Below are 21,043 nucleotides of genomic sequence, written 5' to 3' on the forward strand. Positions count from 1 at the left end.
AAAGCAGAGGAGCCATCCAGGGGGCTCTGGCCAGTGGGCCCATGCTGGGTATAGGCCCTTGACAGGTGCCCAACCATGCCTACTCCACGTACAGACAACAATGAGTTTGGCACCCAGTAAAATCTAGACTCATTGCTTGCATCAAAATTGATTTGCTAAGACTAAGCTATGAACAAGACCCAATAGCTTTATTTTGTGTAGGTATTTTTGGCTATTTACTTCAGAGATTGCCTTCCACCCAACTGCTCAGCCAGCCAATTCAACAGCAGCATTTACACCATGCCCTCTGCTCGTCCGTCTCATCGGCACATTGGTAGCAAGAAGAATTTGCTCCCCACCCCACCAGCCTATTAAGTATTCCCCTGGCCACAAACAATTTCTGTTTCCTGGGAAACTTAAGAACAAGCTGGTAGGACATAGTTCACCAGGGAGCAGTAAGCTTCAAAACCACTGGAGTAGAACTTGTACTTGTGTAATCAAGTAATTCAGAGTCAATTCTCAACAGTAAACTTTATCTGTAGTGTCTAACAGATACAATCATGGTTTGCAGCATAAATAGAAACAGATTAACATTTGCACACTCTTGCTGTTCTATACTACTGTACAATGAATGAGATTCCGATTGTAGCTACACACCCTCTTAATCGCATGAATAACTTCAAGGTTTACAGCTGCTTGAACTCAAACTATGTGCTTTGATCTCTGACCACGTACAGTAAAATGCAATTCTGCCAAGATAGACAAGATTTATAAGGTTAATCCAAAAGGGAACGTGGCTAATTTGATAGATGCTTCCTCTCCTCAGTAAGTATTGAAGGGCTTTTATTATTAGCGGAGACTTTGTGCTTTTAACAGCTGCACTGCAAGATACAATGATGGGAGAAGCTTCAACTGCTGGATTTCAACTTCTCATGCAGCTATTAAAGATATAGGATCCTGCCCGGAAAAAAGCAGCAATCCTGACACCAAGAATTAATCTCTGGAACTTACTTCCCCAGTAAATTGCCAATCGAATGTATTTTGATGTGGGAACCTGGACACATAAAAACTGCAGTGCTGCCAGAGTAACAAACACAACAGCTAAGGATGCAATCCTATGAGTTTCCCCCTCGTTAGATAGAAGCTACCAGTCTTGGAGGCTTTCAAGTATGCAATGGCCTGCTGCCTCTGAGCCCATATAGAGTAATTGTGCTGTTGAGGCAGGCCTGAGGCTGGAGAGGCCATTTGAGAGCCAGTGTGATATAGTGGCTAGAGTGCCAGACTGGGAGTCAGGCGATTCAGGTTCTAGTCCCCACTTAGCCATGGAAACCCACTGGGTGACTTTGGGCCAGTCACAGACTCTCAGCCCAACTTACCTCACAGGGTTGTTGTTGTGAGGATAGAAATGGAGAGGAGGATTATGTACGCCACCTTGAGTTCTTTGGAGGAAAAAAGGTGGGATATAAAATAAATAATCAATTTTCTACCTTCCTCACCCACTGGAATCCCCCTTTCAGACAAGGTCCTCCCAGTCTGCTTTCACTGCCTTGGAAAGCAGCCCGCACAGTTATTTCCATGGTGGCTATGAGGGGGCGGGGGATGGGGATGGGATTCCAGAGTCCCCTTCCAAGGTCATTAGTAGCCTTGCAGGGGGGACTCCGAAGAATCCTGTGGTCTCTGGGACTCTCTCACAAATAAATCAGATGTTTCTATCTAGGCAGGAAAAAACCCTGCATGGCTTTGATTTTGCTCCCACCCTGTATTCAGAACCAGAATAAAAATTCAAAGTAGTAACATTTTCCACAGAAAGAAATTCCAAACCAGACTGATCTATAAAGTTATTTTGAATTCAACAATGTTACTAAGTAAACCGAAACCAAACAGTTTCCCGCTGTAAAGTTTATTGCAGTCTCATGACAGAGAAATATTTGTTTTTGAAGAGACTGCCTTTTCCCATCCGGATCTGGTTGAATTTGGCCCTGTATAAAAAGCTTCTCTCCTCCAGGGCCAAACCCAAACTGCAAGCGTGTTTGACTAGGAGGATACACAATGCAGCAACACTAAAAGAGAGTGAGAGGAAAAGCTCCATGCATTGTGAACCAGGAGACACATACACACCACGAACCCAAGACTGAGAAATTTGCACGTGCAAAAATGCTGCTACTCAAGTCAGAGAATCTCAACTTGTGAACCACCCAGAGAGCTCCGGCTATTGGGCGGTATAGAAATGTAATAAATAAAATAAAATAAAATAAAATAAATAAATAACGATATACTAGATACGCATCTGTAAGAACAGCCAAATGTCTACAATTCTGCCCTAATTCTTTGCAGTGGGGAAGAACTAAGTAGACTATCGCTGCAGATAAAATCTTCAAAGTGAAGTTCCTGAAAGGGATCTTGTCACTGGTATCACCTAATTCTTCCACATTTTTCTGTCTATTTCTGTTCTATTATGTCTAATCATATTCATTTCATATTCATTTCAGTAGAATGCTATCCTACTGTATTTGCCTGATAAAGGAAAGTCTAGTAGATTAGACATATCGGTTTTAACTGATTAATCGTTTAAATTACATTAATGTATTAAATCCATATAAATTTGAGTGACAGCAATACTTCTGGAGGATTGAAAAAGTAAATTTCTTAAATGATGCATGAATGTGTCACAGCCAGCACCATCTATGAAGAGTTTTTTTTTTTCATGTGTAGGAGAAAAAGATGAATGCCTCTTTGAAGATGGCACCTACCATCTGCAGGTTTTGGGAACTACTACTAATAGTAGTTCCCAAATTTATGTTTTTAATCAATAAAAAAGTTACCCTACAATCCCAGTCTCACTTCCTATCAAAATTCAAAATAGTCTCCACCATGTCAACCTATCTGTAAAATCTATACTGAAAGTATTCCTGCTTAACCAGATTTCAAATTATCTTCATGGCTGTTTGGAAAACAGCTGAACTGCAATTCGTGAAGAAGGATGAATCTGTTGATCTTCAGTTCACTTTTGCAGGACTAGACTAATATTGCCATTTCCCCCAGTAGTAGTATCCTCAACAGTTACCTGATATGCAGAAACTCCACCAATGACACTCTTTCCATCACTGCATCTTTAAGCAGAGAAAAGCTTCGCCTGCCAAATTTCTGATCGTCATAGAGCTGCTAAAGGCACAGGAGCTCCACCAGAACTAAATGTTGGCATCGCAAAGCCAGATACAACAACTCCCCCCCCCCCAACCCTCATCGCTTCTCCTACTAAGATTAATAATGCAGCTCAACACTGACCTCTGTACATGCCAAAATATCCTTCGGATCGGATTGTCTTAATGAGGCAGTCGGACCTGTTGAAAAGACGGATGGAGAGGAAGGGAGAGAGCAAGCAGAGCATTAGTAGCCTCCCCAAAGCCATTGTTTACGCCAGATTCAGCCCAGTTTTGGTCTCTTGATACCAGCAGAGGCTGGTGGCTCTGATTTCCGTGGGGCTGTGAATCCATTCTGGGTTTCAGTCGGATCCGGCCAGAACTCTAAAGGAGCTGTCCAAGGTGCTGAACCCTAGCCCCTGTGACAGGTTCAGCACCTTACATAGCCCCTTTCACATTCTGGCTGGGTCTGACTGAAACCCAGAATGGATTCACAGCCCCACTGAAATCAGAGCCACCAGCCTCCACTGCTTTATACAAGGACTTAACTCTTCTGGAGCAGGAGGAGTGGGCAGGATGAAAAGGACATTGTACTGGATCTAAACTGCACCAAAGGTCATTTCAAGGGATGCTTTAGTCTAGCCATATTGCTCAGCCAGCAGCCCTGTTTCCTGCATTAGTCATTTTGCTGCAGATGAGAAGAGTAGGCAATTCAGGCACTTTACCAGTTTTCAATAGATCAGACACTTTCCTAGTTTATGCTTGTGGAACAGTCTCTCTCTTTTTCAAAGCTCTCTCAGGCTTTTAAAAACAATTCCCTCATTTGGAAATAAGGTTTTTATATAAGCCTTTAAAAAATACAAGAGGGAGAAATAAAGTCCAGGTGCTGTAAAGAATAATAGCACTTCTCTCTCAAGAATATATTGGCTTTCACAAGAAACATCAGAATCCCCGTTGGGAAACATCCTTAGCTAATTAAACAAACACACACACACACACACACACGCATGCACGCACGCACGCAAACTGCTTTCATGAACTTCAGATTTACCTGGCATTGTGTACTTTGAACCTTAAAGCTCTTTGCTTGTACTAGAATAAAACCTAAAGATAATCAACGAGATGTCCTTTTAATATGTGACCTAATATGTTAGGAATCTGGAGGGGCTTGCCTTGCATTTTAGATACCTCAATTAGATGCCTCCCAGCATTGCTGATCACTGGGGCTGATGGGAATTGAAGTCAAAAACATGGGGAGGGCACCATGTTGGTTTAGATCTTAAAGCTCAAGACTACAGGTGGTATCCAATGCGACACTACCGTAAGAGTAAATTACATTGCACTAGCATCAGCAACTTCTAGCGCAATGCCAACAGTGTTTGTTGGAGCTATGGGTTTCCCTGGAAAATCTGTTGCGCCAGCAAATGCTGTTGGTGTTGCACTAGAGATCAATTACGCTAGCACAACATAATTTACATTAGCACTAGTACTGAACAGGATACTGCCCTATGCTTTCTTTGAGCAAAAGAGTAATTTTGCATAAGCACCCAGGTGATAGAAATACTACTACAAGCTATTAATGAGAGCCCCAGTAGAAAAAATGATAATAAGAGCTATTGTGACCCAGTGTTCAAATTCCCGACCCACTATAGATAATAATGACTGATTTTGGACAAATCATTAAACCTCCATGTTTGCTGTAAATTACCTCACAGGGCCATTGTGAGAAGAAACGGGACAGCTGTGACTAAAATAATCATAATGCATTAATTGCTATGAATCAGGTTTTTTGTTTTGTTTTATGAACTATAGAATACTCACATGCTGGTATACATCCTCTGGCCATTCTGTTGATTCTGTAGGCGAGTCTTTGCCAGGTCAATAGGAAATACGCAGGTGACCCCAATAAGCCCAGCTATCCCTCCATTGATCAGCTTGGCAGGTAAACTGCGAGAAAAAGCAATACAGAGGGCCACTGTCAACAGGTTATCAAAAGCAAAAAGAAATCAGATGGCCTTACTGGAAAACAGAATACATGAGAAATGACAACACCTGAAAGGGTCTAATAGTACCTTAAAAGCTAATCAATTTAGGGTGAAATTTTATGCATGTTTAGATAGGAAAAAGGATTGTGCCCTTACTGGAGCATAAACTTCCATGGACTAAGTGTCCACTCAATGCATTTCATGAAATGGGCTCCTCTCCATGGAAGCATATGCCACTTCCAGTATCATAAGACCCTTAGGGCGCAATCCTATACATGTTTAGAGAGAGAAAAGTCCTACAACTCCCAGCATGTCGAGAGTTGGGACTTTTTTCTGTCTAAACATGCATAGGATTGTGCTCTCAGTTGGTTTTGCTGCAACAGAGTAAACATGGCAAAAATTCATGAAAAATGTGCAAAGCTGCACTAAAGCAGTGCTGTGGAACTTATTGGACTGTCCCTGCTCTACATATATATCATTGTTGATTTCATAAAAGAGACTGCCAAGATCAGAAAACACATCACTGGATGGAAGGAAGGAAAGCATTAAATCCTATTAAACTTGGTATCCAGTCTTAGATATTATGATCTATATAACTCCCAGTGTTGAGCCTGTAACAATGTTTAACAGGGAGTAAGTGTGTGCACGTGTGTGCACACACCCCCACACACATGTGGGGGTGGGTGGGGGGGTGGGAAGAATGAGGCAAGAACAGCTTAGTCAGTTGGCTAAAGAACTCTGAGGTTTTTTAAAAAATAAGACAGGAATTAAGACAGTTGGAGATGCAGAGAATGGTCTGAGCGGAAGAGAAAGAACAGGGAAGAATTAGGTTGAAGCTGATTATCCCAAGTGAACGTTCCAGGATTTATAAAAATTATGATCACGGATCCTTCCCTTCTGCTAAATGGGGAAAAAAACCACCAAATCAACCTTCAGTCATCTTGAAAATTCAGTAGATTTGAAAAAATCCCAGAGTACAGTTTGCGATGGGAATCCCATTCTACAGCTCATATCTCATAAAGATGACAAGAAATTATTAACGCAAAGAGATTTAAGCTACTAATTCCTCCCTCTCTCTGTGTAGTCCAGCTGCCAGCTGTACAAACATGAATGCACTTACCTAAACACAAAATGAAAACAAAGCAAAACAAGTTTTTAAATCAATGACAGGTGCCTTTAAGACATAAACACATAACAACGTTATCATAAGGTATCAGCCCAGAAACCTTTCTGTTCTGGATTAATTGAAAACGTACCAGATCTTCTGATCTTTCTGCATTTTTTTTAAAAAATAAAGTCAACCAAATCATAAGACGTGCCCACAAGAGGAGACCTTTTCCCTGAAAGCATTTAAACAATAAAATCCACAAGCTTTGTCATAAGAGAATGCCTGCTGTCTTATGACAACAGGATCTCTCTAAAAAAGATGCTCTTGCAAGACAGTCACACGTGAAAGATGAAGACTATGGACATGAGTAGAGTTGAAGAATCAGAATGCCTTTTATCAAAGGGAAATAGCAAGTAGAAAGCTGTTCTAGTACTCAGAAAGTATTCACTGAAACTTGGTTGTCAGTATGACTTTACTAGTATACTCAAAATAGTTCATATTACAGAGCCAGCAGGAAAGCAGAAGAATCAAAGCCACGCAGACAACTCACCTGAGCATTATCTTCTACCAATTCCTTTGATACACTCTGTGTCAGTTAGGCAGAATGTCATCAATGCATTGATTCCATTCCATTTGATTTGCGATGGTACAAATCAACGTGATATCAAACAAGTTGTTATGGCAGGAATGGGCAATTTGACCTCCAACACCCATCATTCTTCACCACTGCCTGTGCTAATTAGGGCTGATGGGAGTTGTAGGCCTAAACATCTGGAGGGCCACAAGTTGCCCACCCCTGTATTAGATCTTACACCCTAGCATTGTCACCTGGTCAACTGTAAATGCTTTAAATATTAAGGCATCTATGGTGGTTTACTAGGGCATCTATGGTGGCATAAAGAATAGTAATGATATTTTGCATATAGAGTTCTTGGTTTCATATTTGATACCCAAAATGCATGTGTTGACTACTAAAATGTATATAACCTACTCTATTTGTAGCATAGAGATGTTTAAGCAAATCTGGGGAAGCTTTAATAATACTGTATAGTTGGCTGAAAGAATCTATGTTCACAGCATTATTTCAACCACCCATGTAATCCCCCTTCTTCTTCCTCCACCTTCCCATTATTTTCCTTCTTTTAATTTTTCCTATCCAGTTTTGTCTCTTACAGCCATAATGTTCTTTGGATGGTACAAGTAAACAAGTCTTGAAACGTTCTCATGAAACAGCTAGAGCACAATCCTATGCATGTTTAGACAGAAAAAGACCTACAACTCCCATGGAATGGGGAACACTGGGAGTTGCAGGATGTTTTTCTGTCTAAACATACACAGGATTGCGCCCTTAGCTTTTGAAGAACACACACACACAAACATGTTTGGCATGCAGAAAGGCCCCAGGTTCAATCCCTGGCATGTGTAGGTAGGACTGGAAAAGACTCCCCCTAGAGAGCTGCTACAAGTCAGTTCAGATAATATGAAGCATAAAAACATAAGAACATCAGAAGAGCCAAGCTGGATCAGACAAAGAGTCCATTTAGTTCAGCATTCTGTTCACACAGTAGCCAACCAGCTATCAACGGGAAACCCACAAGCAGGACATGAGTGCAACAGTCAAAGGAACTAGTGGTATAAGGCAGCTTCCTAGGTTCCTAGTTGATGTAACTGAGAGCCATTTACAGTGCAATCCTATACATGTCTACTTACAAATGTCCTATTGAGTTCAATGGAGTTTAAGCGCAGGTGAGTGGGTACAGGATTGCAGCCTTAGTCACTGAGGAGGTACAAGTCCTCCATGGGACTGGACCACAGTTTTCAAAGTGTGTCATATGTTGGAAAGCATCCTCTGCCTACCACTAAAGTGCAAGCACCTTCTTTCTGAGATGCTAGGGTTTTTTTGACAAGGAACATGAGTTCCATGTGAGTGTGCTTGCTTTCCTTGGAATATTATTTTATTATTTATTATGCTTTTCTATAGCATTAACTTTTGCAAGGTTATATATAACCTTGACACAAGATTATATCAAGAGTACACACGATTACTATAAAAATCTACAATTGCTAGCAGATATTACTTACCAGCACAACGTCACCCGTCATTTGAATCCATCTAGATTTTCTATTTTCCAATAAAATATGTACATTAATTTCACTATATCTGCATATCCCAGTTTTTAAACTATTGATATATTCTTGTGCTTCCAAAAAGTTGCACTTAATAACATTGTTTATACCATACAACCGTGATTTCTCTGTCCTCTTTTGTTTTTACAGCTTTCACATATGCCAAAAATAAATAAATTTCTGGATCTAGTGGTGAGGCTGTGCGCAAGGGAAGGATCCAAAGAGCCTCTTGGAGAGGTGAAAAGCACTTCCACATTCGCATGGTGGGATTGCCAATTCCCTCCCTGGATGCATCCCTTCCCACTGCACCGCACACTGCTCCAGAGGGTCTCCTGATCCCAGGTGTAGTGTTGGAGGAAGCGCAAGTGGCTGCAGTGGGAAGGAGGCAGAAAAGACTGGTTGCACATCAAGAAAAACACACAGTTGTTTGGATCCCAAGATTTTCTGTCTATTTCAAGATTATCAACCAAAATGTAACAATTGGGCATCTTCCCCAAACATGTAGTAGGAAGTCTATGGGACTCTTCACATATCACAATGCCAAATTGTGGATTAATTAATTAATCCACGATTTGCCAGGATGTGCGCTGCTCACAAGCTGCTGCTGGTTCCTGTAAACGACCTTCAATCACCTGCTGAGTTGTTTATTGTGTCACACTCACAACCTCCAACCCAGGTAAGCATGTCCAGGTTTTCACGTCACACTTACAACCTCCGATCAGAGTTTGTTTACAGAAACTGGAAGCAGATTGCAGGAGGCACATATCCCCACAAATGGTGGATGAAATGACTCACGATTTTCTGCCATGATGTGCAAGTCGGATCATTAACTTATGAATCACATCTCTTTGTGGATGTGCTTTCAAGCATGTGATTCCCCACATCAAAACAGAATTTTTGCTGTCCCATGGAGTGACTGTACCATTTCAGTGACTCGTCATTTGCATTAACCCCAAGTGTAGCTCCTGTGTTCTATCCTAGCAGGGATGAAGAAGGAAGAATTAGAGGCAAAGGGACAGAAAAAGAAAATAATACTTTGGGGTTGGTGGTAGACATCATGAATGAAGAAAACTCAAGCGTGATGAGATAACAGTTGAGAGAGGACTTTTACCTGATCTGTTTATCAGCCATTTAATTCAGATTTGATCTTGTAGAAACTAGATTTGTTCTTTCAAATCTTGCAAACCCTTTGACCTTCAGTCACCTATTGCCAGCAAGTGGTTTTCTAGGAGGAGACAGAAATAACACCAACATTATTATTCCTAATCATTGCTATAAACCCTTTATACACAATAAGAGTGCTTATAATCCTCTGTCATCGCTGAGAGAATTCTGTGAAGTAGATAGAGTAGGTATCCCTATTTTTATAGAGGAACCAAATGCTTCAGCTAAGTGATCCATCAAATTTCCAAATGTGTTCATGGGTCCAAAATGATTGGGGACCCCTGGTTTAATATCCCTTATAAATTGATTATCATAGAATCATTGAATAGCAGAGTTAGAAGGGGCCTACAAGGCCATCGAGTCCAACCCCCTGCTCAATGCAGGACTCCTGTGAAGGCATGCTAGCTTGTAGGATTAACCCCAGTAATGTTCTGATGAAAACAGCACATAGCTATTACTTTAACACTTTGAATACATTACAGATTACGCTCTTGGCCCTTCTATTCCTTTGCAGTCTATATGAGAGCCGATAGGGACTTCTTTCTGTTTGCATGAAAAACCTCATGTGGAAACCTCCTTATCTAGGTACTCGAAATATTTACAAAACTGACAAAAATCACTGCTTCATCCACTGTGGAAGTTAATCACATTCACTAAATTTTGTAAAAAGAATATAGTTCCAAGCTACTATCTCCTGTTGCTCACTGAAGCAAGTCAAGAGGCTGAAAGAATGGCCGCAAAATCGTTCCCACCCACCTACCACATTGCACTGAGACATTTGCCAAGGGTGCCGGCTGCTGTGCTGGAGCAGCAGAAGGCATAAAAATATTGTGCAAAGAGAAGAAGCACTTTCTGCAGGAAATGGAGGATGGCAGGGAGAGAAAGACTAAGGGAGGGGGAAAGGAAAAAAAGATATTGGCGGACTTTTACACACACACACACACACACACACACACACACACACCCAAAGGAATTGAAATTTAAGGTTGGGATACCACAAATTTAAGATCGGGATATCACAAACTGGGCGAGCATCTTAAGATTTCCAGTTTTAAATCAAAGATTCACAGTTCTAGATGAGTACAGATCCAGTGCCTCTGAAAAACAAGGCAGACTCAAAGTGACTATGGGCTAAGCTTATATGTATTTATTTTCTAACAATTGGACTATGTTAACAGACTTCAGTTAAGCGCACATAAAGGTCTATTCCTCAGAGTAAAGACCTAAACCCAGCATGCCTGGAAGATACGTTGGGCTGTAACTCCCATCACTGCTGGCCAAATGGGTCTCCTGGTTGGGGATGATGGGAGCTGTAGTCCCAAGAGCATCTCCAAGGTGCCAGGTTGGGGGAGGCTGCTTTAAGGTAATGTCAAAAAGTCACTTCTGGTCTCTGCAAGCTCACAGAGTGGAGAACTAGTATCACATTCCAAGATGTCCTTGGAGAAACCTGTGGGGTCAAAGGTAAGCCATCATAATAAGAGAACTTGAACTATTGCCATAAAATATATGGATGTCAGCATTTGAATGCTTCGGGTCAATATATGCTTTACCTATAACACCTATAACTTGCTCTTAAACCACAATCTGGTAAAAGAAGTACAGCAGTACATATAAAACAGAACAGAGAAGTCTGAAGAATTCAGTGATTGCAACAAACAAAAGAAACACTCAACTTTATCCCCATACAGATATTTTTTTATTGCCAGAAATTAGCGTGAATGTATGTTTGGGAGGGGATTAATAAGAACTTGGTGATCCACTCTAAGACAAGTCCTCCTAAATAGGACCTTGCATACTAGCCTGTGTTCTCACAGCAAGCTATACTAAATATTGAAGCTCTTGGCTGAAAAACATGCCCACAGATCACAGAGATGACAATGGTATAAATACGTGGGTTTCAAACATTTCCTCTTCATAGCAGTATTGTGATTTCCCCAGATATGGAAGAGCAACAGTAACTCCCTTACAAAGGGTCTCCAGGCAAACCATGACTGTCTTTTATGGTCCATTGGTAATTACAGCTGGTTTCAGTCCACAAGGGGTGGGATGGGGGAGAGAATGGATTAGAAACCAGCCATTTCCAAATTTGTAGCTAAATCATATGCCGACTTTCTTAATTGCTTGGTTTCTCAGCTCCAGAACCCTGACACAGCTGACCAATACCCAGCTCTCATCTGATACTTTAACATCTTTTCTTACTTGCTCTGAGGAACATTCCTCTTCAAAGGACCGGCAAACCCAGAAGGTAGTGAAGGTGTCAGCTGCTGGCTTGGCAAGCAATTCAACCCCTATCATGTCTACCAGAGCCTCTGCATTATCACAGAATGGGTTTCACTGCTGCTTTTGCATTCTGTAAGTCAGCCTTCCCCAACCCAGATGTGTTGGACTGTGACTCCCACTGTTCTCAGCCAGCATGGCCAGTCTGAGTGGGGATTATTGCTATAAGGAAATCTTGAATTGCTACTACACAACAGTTTCACAAGAGAATATGATGGTTGTTACACAATGATTGCAGAGAGACAAACATGAAACCAATAAAATAATCTTGCAAGAACTTCAGCTTTCATTTAAACAGTAAAAAAGTAAATATTAACCCTTTTGGCTGTAAAGATATTAACCTGGTTCACATATAATGACAGCCCAGAGGGGTTCCATTGAATCATTGGTAGTTGTACTCTAGATTGTTGTTATATGCAAACCCTGCACTATGGTTTAACTATGGATTGTTAACCATAAACTACTCCCAATGGTATGTTGTTGGGGTGTGAACTCTGGGATGTTTGTGGTTAACCACCATAGTTAAACCAAAGTACAAGTTCACACGTAACAAAACAATTCAACGACAACTCAAAGTTCAACCTGTACTCAACTAGTACTCTGGGTTGTTGTTACATGCAAACCAGGCCAATCTTACTGGTTGCTTGTTACATTTCTATAAGCAGAAGGGCTATTACTGCAGGTTGCCCTTAGGCAATACCTGGCAGACACTCTGCAGGTTGCCCAGAGGTAATACTCATGCAGGTAATACTCAACAAAAGAAGTGTTAATACTCTAACAATGTGTCTCCAGGGAACTATTTATTTATTTATTACATTTTTATACCACCCAATAGCCGAAGCTCTCTGGGCGCTTCACAAAAATTTAAACTATAATAAAACAACCAACAGGTTAAAAACACAAATACAAAATACAGTATAAAAAGCACAACCAGGATAAAAAGAGCAAAAATTTATGTAAGATTAAAATACAGAGTTAGAACAGTAAAATTTAAATTTAAGTTAAGATTAAGTGTTAAAATACTGAGAGAATTAAAAGGTCTTCGACTGGCGACGAAAGGAGTACAGTGTAGGCGCCAGGCGGACCTCTCTGGGGAGCTCATTCCACAGCCGGGGTGCCACAGTGGAGAAAGCCCTCCTCCTAGTAGCCACCTGTCTCACTTCCTTTGGCAGGGGCTCATGGAGAAGGGCCCCTGTAGATGATCTTAAGGTCCGGGCAGGTATTTATTATTATTAGACTACTTCCCTTATGCCTTCTAAGGCTGTTGTCATCCAGGTAACTTGCATGAGAAGAGAGGCTGCAGTTTTATGTCAGATACAGCAGAAAAAGAGGCTCTTGAAGCATCTTAGGATGCTTCCTGTCTCCATGAAGATCTGACATGAGAGGAGTGGACTTTGGCTGTCTGTTGGAGTGTTTCAGCCAGCCTTCTCCAACTTAGTTGGACTCGATGGCCTTATAGGCTCCTTCCAATTCTACTATTCTATGATTCTAGTGCCCGTAGATGTGTTGGAATGCTGGCTGGGTATGACAGGAGTTGTAGTCCAACACATCTAGAAGGCATCAGTTTAATTTGCCCTCAGCCAGTACTCAAACTGCATATTTGTAAAGAAATAAAATCATGACAAAATGCTAGTTAAACCTCTAGTGACTTCCTTCCAAAGGCAATCAAGTATTGCAATCCTGAAACTTCTCATCACTCAAGAGAAGTGGGGTGAAAGTAATGCTACCCCTGAAAGTCTAAGGACAATGTCTGCTGAAATTGATGAAGCCAAGTAAGATTTCCAGTAGTTGGGTTTCGGTGCCCTGCAGAGCTCCTTGCCATTCCCTGTGACTAACAAAATCCATAATAAATTATGCAAAATGTTTTGCTGAATTATGCAAGTCTGTACAATGTGCAGTGCACATCTGTATGGGTTGCAGAATCTGGCTTCCCTTGATGAAGAATTTGGATAGCAATTTAGGGAACGTAGGAGGCCATCTTATACTGAGTCAGACTCTTGGTCCATCTAGCCCAGTACTGCCAACACTGATTGGCAGTGGTTCTTTAGGATTTCAGGCAGGAATTTTTGTAACCCTACCTGGAGACGCCGGGGATTGACTCCATGGAAGCAAATGCTTTACCACTAAGCCACAACCCTTCCCATTTATTTTCCGTTATTTTATTTGCTTATATATTTATATCCCACCTTTCAGGGTACAACCGTCACAAGACACAGAGTACATAGAATCCTGCCCTGTTTTCTCAGTCCATGGGTTGTTCGTTTCTCTCCTCCACATGCTCTCTCCCTGTATCCCAAAGGCCTTTTGGCACACTGTAGTACAGGCATGTAGAGTGGATTTTTTTTTTTACCACTCTTGGCCACCACCTCTGGCAAAACAACACACAGTTTTGGGTTCACAACCTAACAACCCATGGTTTAATCAGCCCAGAGTGCACAACCCACAAGTTCATGGCTAACAACCTATGGTTTGCTAGCGTGGCCGCATTCACACATCATGACAACCCAGAATTCCGCAACCCATAAGTTAAATAATTCATGGGTTAATATTATGTGAGAACCAGGTCATTGTTGTGGATGAATGTCAGCAGAAGGAAGGAAAGAAACCACCACTAAATCCATGAAACTTTGGCTTTGTGATTGTAACAGAATTTCACTGTAATTCCCCCCCCCTTGGAAAAAATATATTTACTCCCACTAGATGCATTCATTTTTTGCCTTTTAATTGGATTGCTACAGAAACCATCTGTGTGTAGCCATCCGGATGAATTAGGCTGGTCCTCCTCGGTTGCCAATTTAAATTCCACCTGCAGATTTGACCGGCTCCCCATCAGTACCCCTGAACTCATTTCAAAATAAATAAAGAAATTTCAAGCCACCACAGATACTGAGATTATACTTTCAAATGGATTAACAACTATATAACATAGTTTCCTTCTGTAGGGTAGGATGGATTTGTTTCTTGCTAGGGGATTGTTATACTTGAGACTGGGATAGATTCTTTCCTCATGTCATGCTACGGATCCTGGGGCTTTCAGCCTTTCTATGCAGCAGCAACTCTAATACTCCACTCATATGGCGTTATTTGCTTTTCAGTAATGCATGTGTAACTACTCTCAGCTTGTGGCATTATGTAGCCTGGAACACAAAGATTGATGGACAGATGGCAATAAGCAATTTAGTCAGTGATTTAGAGTGTGTTCAAAATGCTTCAAATAAATTAGTGGTCATTTTTACAGCACCCTGTGAATTAGGGCCACGCTTAGACATTTTGCTACTTGAGATGAAGAACAAAATGGCGCCCCTCCCATTCCATGTTCAAAAGCTGACTGGATTGACAGATGAACCTGATTTCAACACTAATGATGGGACAACATTCTCCACTGAAGACTGCAGGCTTACTTGCTGGGCACAGAATACGCTGCAAGGCCCACAGTTCTCTCCTTGAACAGCTTGCTGCTGCTTCCCGACATCTGCTGCCTGAGGCGACTGCCTCACCCTGACTAATGGTAGGGCCGGCCCTGGTCAGAATTACTGTTCCCATAATGGAGACAAGAGGCTGAGAGATAATGGCTTGTTTAGGGGGCTCCAAGTGAGTTTGTAGCACCAAGGAATTCACAGTTTCGTCTCTTAGCTATCAACCTACTTTCCACTCGTTGAAGCTGCCTTGTGCCAGTGGGAAAAGGCTTGATAACCTTTTGATCCTTTCAACTCTATGAATAATGCTTTAAACAGGCAACAGCAAAATCAAACCTCTCCAAACTGTTTTGCATCCGTGTTTCTTCTTCTCTCTGCAGCTGAACAGATGCCACTCTGCTAAGTAAAGAATACTGCATAGCGCAAATGTTCGCACAGGGTGACGTCAACAGAAGTTGAGCCAAGAACAGAAATCATTAGCTATTTTGTATCTTATTCCTGGGAGACCAGCAAGGCAACTGCTTCAGGAATTATTTCTTGAAACAGTTTGCTGTATGAACTTATTGTAGGAGGCAGGCAAATCCAGCCTCTAGTCTCAGTCATCCTCTATAAAGGCACTGATTCAACAAAAATAATTAATTTGATCCATGGTCCTTCTCATTTGCTCACCTGTGAGGGCACTTAGGTGGGTGACTAGAAGAGAGAGGGCCTTTTCCTCAGTGGTCCCACACTGTTGCCATTAGGCGCCTGCCAGGGTTTTAGGAAGGCCCTGAAAACTATTATTATTATTTATTTATTTATATAGCACCATCAATGTACATGGTGCTGTACAGATTACACAGTAAATAGCAAGACCCTGCCACATAGGCTTACTCTGGCCTTCCCCAGTTATGTTTTATCAGTCAAGGTTGTAGCTGTAGTTGTATGTTCTGTTTTATGCTGGTGTTTGTTGTTGTTGTTGTTGTTGTTGTTGTTGTTGTTGTTATTATTATTATTATTGTTGTTGTTGTTGTTTTAGAATGTTTGCTGCTGCTGTTGTTTTTATCACTGTTTTCATTATGTGAGTTTCATTGTTCTACCACCTGCCCTGAAATGTGGCCAAAAAATATTTTAAATAAATAAGACTTCTCTGGTGCATCAGTCAGATATCCTTAGCAGTCCAACAAAGCAAATACTGTTCAGGACCGATATCCCTGATCTATCACAACATGGCTTAGGCTTAACATCTTTGATTAAACCAGATGTTAAAACGCATTGCAAGCTTTCAAAACCCTGGTAGTTCTGTTCAGCATAGCAGTTTCAAGAAAAATAAATCAGATTTCATCAGTCGCCCAGACTGAATGCTACCTGACTGGGTATGTTATCTCATAACAAATGATCCCAAAACTAGACTATTAAGTTAATTGAAAACACAACTAGATAGGCTTTCCGTGAATAAAATTTGTTTAATCTGTTCTGTTATATTACAGCTACAAATCACTCTGATAAAACACATCACTGAAGGAAGGTACCCAAAGACAGAAGTCAAAAGCTTAATGCCAACACTTTCCAGAAGCATTAAAAAACCCACATCACTTTGCTCAATTAAGAAATACGAATTGTGTCACAGTGAGTAGAACATTAATTCCTGCCTCCAGTATTATTAAACACAAGTGGTGAATAAATTGCTCTATTATTCATATAACGGACTATCAATTTCATGTTTATTAGCATGGGCTAAGGTATGCCCATTTTTCACTGGCTGAAAAAAAACTGAAAAGAAGAAAATATTACTGAGAGAAAAGCATACAGTACAGTCACACTTCCAGAAATGCGTCACAGCCAAGGTAAATTAGAGGATCACTTCATTTCATGGACCTTTCTATAATGATGATGATGATGAAGAAGAAAAGTCCCAATACAGCAATTTTGTTATACTTAAACTGTAATCCTCTACATGCTGACATGACAGCCAGTCCCATTGAACTCAGTGGCGCTGCCTTCTGAACAGGCTTGCATGACATTGCACTGTTCGCTGTGCTGGGCCCATGATTCCTCTTCAATGGAGATAGTTTAGCTCTACTCAAAAGTCAGTCAGCATCCACCAGACCAGCCAAACCTTCTCCAAGTGGATTGTCCAGATTTTTAAATCATCATTTTTTAAAAAAGACTGCATATTCCTAGGGAGGACTGCATATACCTAGGGAGTTTGTGGGCTCTCCCACACTAGAGGCATTCAAGAGGCAGCTGGACAAGCATCTGTCAGGGATGCTTTAGGGTGGATTCCTGCATTGAGAGGGGGTTGGACTCGATGGCCTTGTAGGCCCCTTCCAACTCTGCTATTCTATGATTCCACCACTGTTGACATCACCTTCTTTCCCCTCCTTTTCTTCATTTGTTTCCCAGCAGTCACTGTTTAGATTGCTGGGGCCCTTCAGGATAGGGACCTGTCAAATCTGTTCTTTGTAAAAGTACCACATAATAAATTATTTCTACCATCTTCCCTCTCCCCATCTTCATGTTAGACCTTGTGATTTAAAGACCCTCTCTTAAAGAAATCTCTGGGTGCCTATTGGAATCAGATTTTCTTACTGTCTTTGGGGTGCTGCTCTCTTACTGAGGATTAAATTTATAGCGTAATTGACAAAACATTCCATATACCTATCAGCACCTCTGGCTGATACTGAACATATGGAAAGCTGTATCAGAGGACATCCATTCCACACACACCCAACCTTCACTTGCCAATTTTAGGGCTGGACAAGACTCAGGCATCACTGCCAAAACAAACAAAGAACTGCAGCCCGTTTTCCAGCTTTACCTATTTTAAAATCCTAAAAAGTTGTTATTAGAATTGTGTTCTTAAAATTGCACCAGGATATAAACATTCAGCATGTAAAATTGCACCTGCACATAAACATTCAGTGGCTTCTCCCATCACTGAAACACCACGAAAGGTCCTGCTGCAGAATGCCTCCCAGCCACACAGTTGAGGAGCTAGAGTCCCATTTGTGACCTCTCTCACTGCGATTTAAGCACAAACCCTGCACTTCTGAGGTGCTGGCAACGTCCCAGTAAAGGCCTCTCCATCCATGATTATAGCTATAGTAATATTGAAATATTCAATTTATGGCCCATGACCACACAGTTTTCCAACATAGCTTCTGTCATACGAACCCTTATACATTTTATCTCACAAGACCCCAGTGCCATTACAGCACAGTAGTAGTTAAAATCTCATTATAAACATAAAGCACATCCCTCGTTCAGCTTCATCGGGTTGCATCCAGACTTAAATCACATTGATTTCAACAGGTCTACTTTAAGCATAGCAAAGTCTGTTTCCAATCCAATCTTTCCATTAATTTTTACAGTTGTTTTGGTGAAATCCAGTTTTATCCACTAAAGAACACATAGTTAGTTCTTCTGTTCTCTTCTGTCCCAAAATCGCTGAACTGTGCAGAGGGTCACTGTCCAGAAACCCTCTAAAAAGTTCAGGTTTAGCTTCTCATTCCAATGTTTGCTCTTCAGCCAGGGAGACCACATCATACTGCATGCATTTGCCACAACGACAACCCAGCACGATCCTTATGTGCCCTTCACTATTTCCTAATATCTGTCAAAAAGAAATATAACTCACTGCCTCAAGAATCTAAAGCCTTAATCACACATATTCTTCCATGCACTTGCTTGCTCTCTCTCTCTCATTCAACTCTTTCCTACCTCTCCGTTATATGGATATCCAAAGCGCTCCACTTTCTCCAAACTCCAAAATCCACATAACAGAGGAACTGGTTCAGAAACGTCTCTGGACGAACAATATCACTGCACTATACGGTGGCGATTAACCTTTGCTCCCATCTTGTTACACAAAGGGAAGTACTTTATCAAAGAAACACAGTCCACTTTGTTACAGCATGCATTTGGAAATATCACCGCAAATGCTCTTGTGTGCAAATAGCGAGGATCTTTAAAAAAAAAAATTAACAAGTCAACAAGTCCAAGGTCTTTCTTCTGCATTCTGTCAATCTGGCTCCTAACCTTCATGTCGGCAACCTGTACATCTAACGCTAAGCCGCAGAACCCCATGCAAACATCCCATCTCTCTGCGATCAAGTGCAGTGGAGTTCTGCCACCTCACTATACAGTAATAACAAGGAAAGAGCAGCTCTCAATGTTACATTGGAAGATGGCCAATGTAACACCAAATTTTGAAAATTGGTGTTACATTGGCCATCTTCCAGTCCTCTGGTACAGGGGCTGAGTTTAGAGACATGTTGCATATTTTTGTGAGGAGGACCGCAATTTCATATTTGAGTTCTTTGAGAACTCTAGGATGGATACCATCTGGGCCTGGTGATTTATTTGCTTTCAATTTGTCAATAATTTTTTTGCTTTCAATTTGTCAGTAAGAGTGGCTTCAATGGTATACCCGGGCACTACACAGGCAAGAGACTGGATTGCATTGCCAAAATCTACAACAGGACTCTCTATGTCTCAGAAGATGTCACATTTGCCCTGCTCTCAATTATGGTTAAAGCTGAAACATGGGAACTCTGGGGCACGTTTTTCTGGCATTTGACATACACCTTTCCAGTACTGCTAAACTCTGGCATGCCCATTTCCTACAGATAGGACATCACAACCATAGCTGTGAGAATTTAAGACTACAAATAACAGGGACGAATGAAGAGGTCCAGATTAAAAGCCACCACATCTTTCATTAGATGTGAAGATCACAAAGTACACACACTTTCAAAGAAACTATACCCAGTGGATCTGGAATTTGGAGACAACCACAAATGGGGACAGAGGCGAATATGTGATTTTGTCCGTAATGCCAGTGTTCATCCTCCTTCCCACCCACCCCTCTCTCTCAGTGTAATCTTTGAAGCACTGACTAGATCTGTGTCATAAACAGAAAACTTTATCGGAGGATTGTATTACTGATGTGTGAGCATTTCCCACTCAAAACAAAATTCAACCACTTATTTTGCAGAGTTGCTCCTGTCTGTTGTGAACATACAGTACTTCCACACTGCCTTTGTAAAACCCCGCACAAAGTGAATCCTTGCCACCAATACAGCTTTGCACCGCCAATCATGCTGTTTGCAGATTATAGGCAAGATGTCTCTGTCCTGAGTATGCCTTTAAGAGATGTAAAGGAGAATCTTTCAATCCTGACTTTTACTCCCAAGCAGATAATGGAGCAAAGCCCTTGAGGGGAGGAAATATGTTATACCAAGTGCTGCTCCAATTGGTTCTTTGATGCTCACTCAGGAAGAGGTAACAGTGCAACAGAGAAGTGTTTCCTCAAAACATCACTAGGGTTGCTGAGGAACAGGCCCCAATCCTATAAGCAAGGAAACATTCAGACAGAACTCTACCTAAAGATCCAGCAGTGTCTTCCTAGCTCAGGGCTGTCAACCTTATGGTCTGCACATCTTATCAGGCCCTCAGGGTTCTCCAGTGGGAACCCACAAATAACCACGCAAATTACTGAACCATCATTAGGGCAAGGAAGCGGATGACCTTAGTAGGACAAAACCTCTGACTCAGCATCAGCCACACCCATGATTCACTTCAAATAGCAACACAGGTGTCAAGGAGCGTGAAGGGGAATGCAATGGAGCAGAGCAGGCTGTTAAAATTTCCACTTTGCTTGCACTGGCAGTTAAGAAGGATTTGGGGGCTAGAGAAGAGCAAGGATGCTGGTGAAGGCTAGATGCAGCAGGGTAGCCCATCATGAAAGGTGAATTTAGAAATTAACCACTGATTCTGCAACTACAGTCCCCCAGTCAAAACTGGGATTTGGGTATAACCCCTGGGCATCTGCAGAATGGGAATTTGGCCCTCCAACCCATTTGA

General features: G+C 41.5%; 1 protein-coding gene across 1 annotated transcript in view; it reads right to left on the minus strand.

Annotated features, from left to right (window-relative positions):
- SLC25A22 (solute carrier family 25 member 22) overlaps nt 1-19,007 on the minus strand; it is a 55,549-nt gene extending 36,542 nt beyond the window's left edge. Inside the window, exons 1-4 of the mRNA XM_063117096.1 lie at nt 18,899-19,007; nt 9,451-9,564; nt 4,941-5,066; nt 3,265-3,320 (exon numbers count right to left, since the gene is read on the minus strand). Of these exons, the coding sequence (XP_062973166.1) occupies nt 3,265-3,320; nt 4,941-5,066; nt 9,451-9,470 (202 nt within the window). The 5' untranslated portion in view covers nt 9,471-9,564; nt 18,899-19,007. The remainder of the gene's footprint in view (nt 1-3,264; nt 3,321-4,940; nt 5,067-9,450; nt 9,565-18,898) is intronic.
- Between the last annotated feature and the right edge of the window lie 2,036 nt (nt 19,008-21,043).

Source organism: Elgaria multicarinata, chromosome 2 (genome assembly GCF_023053635.1).
Source record: "Elgaria multicarinata webbii isolate HBS135686 ecotype San Diego chromosome 2, rElgMul1.1.pri, whole genome shotgun sequence".
Classification (NCBI taxonomy): Eukaryota; Metazoa; Chordata; class Lepidosauria; order Squamata; family Anguidae; genus Elgaria; species Elgaria multicarinata.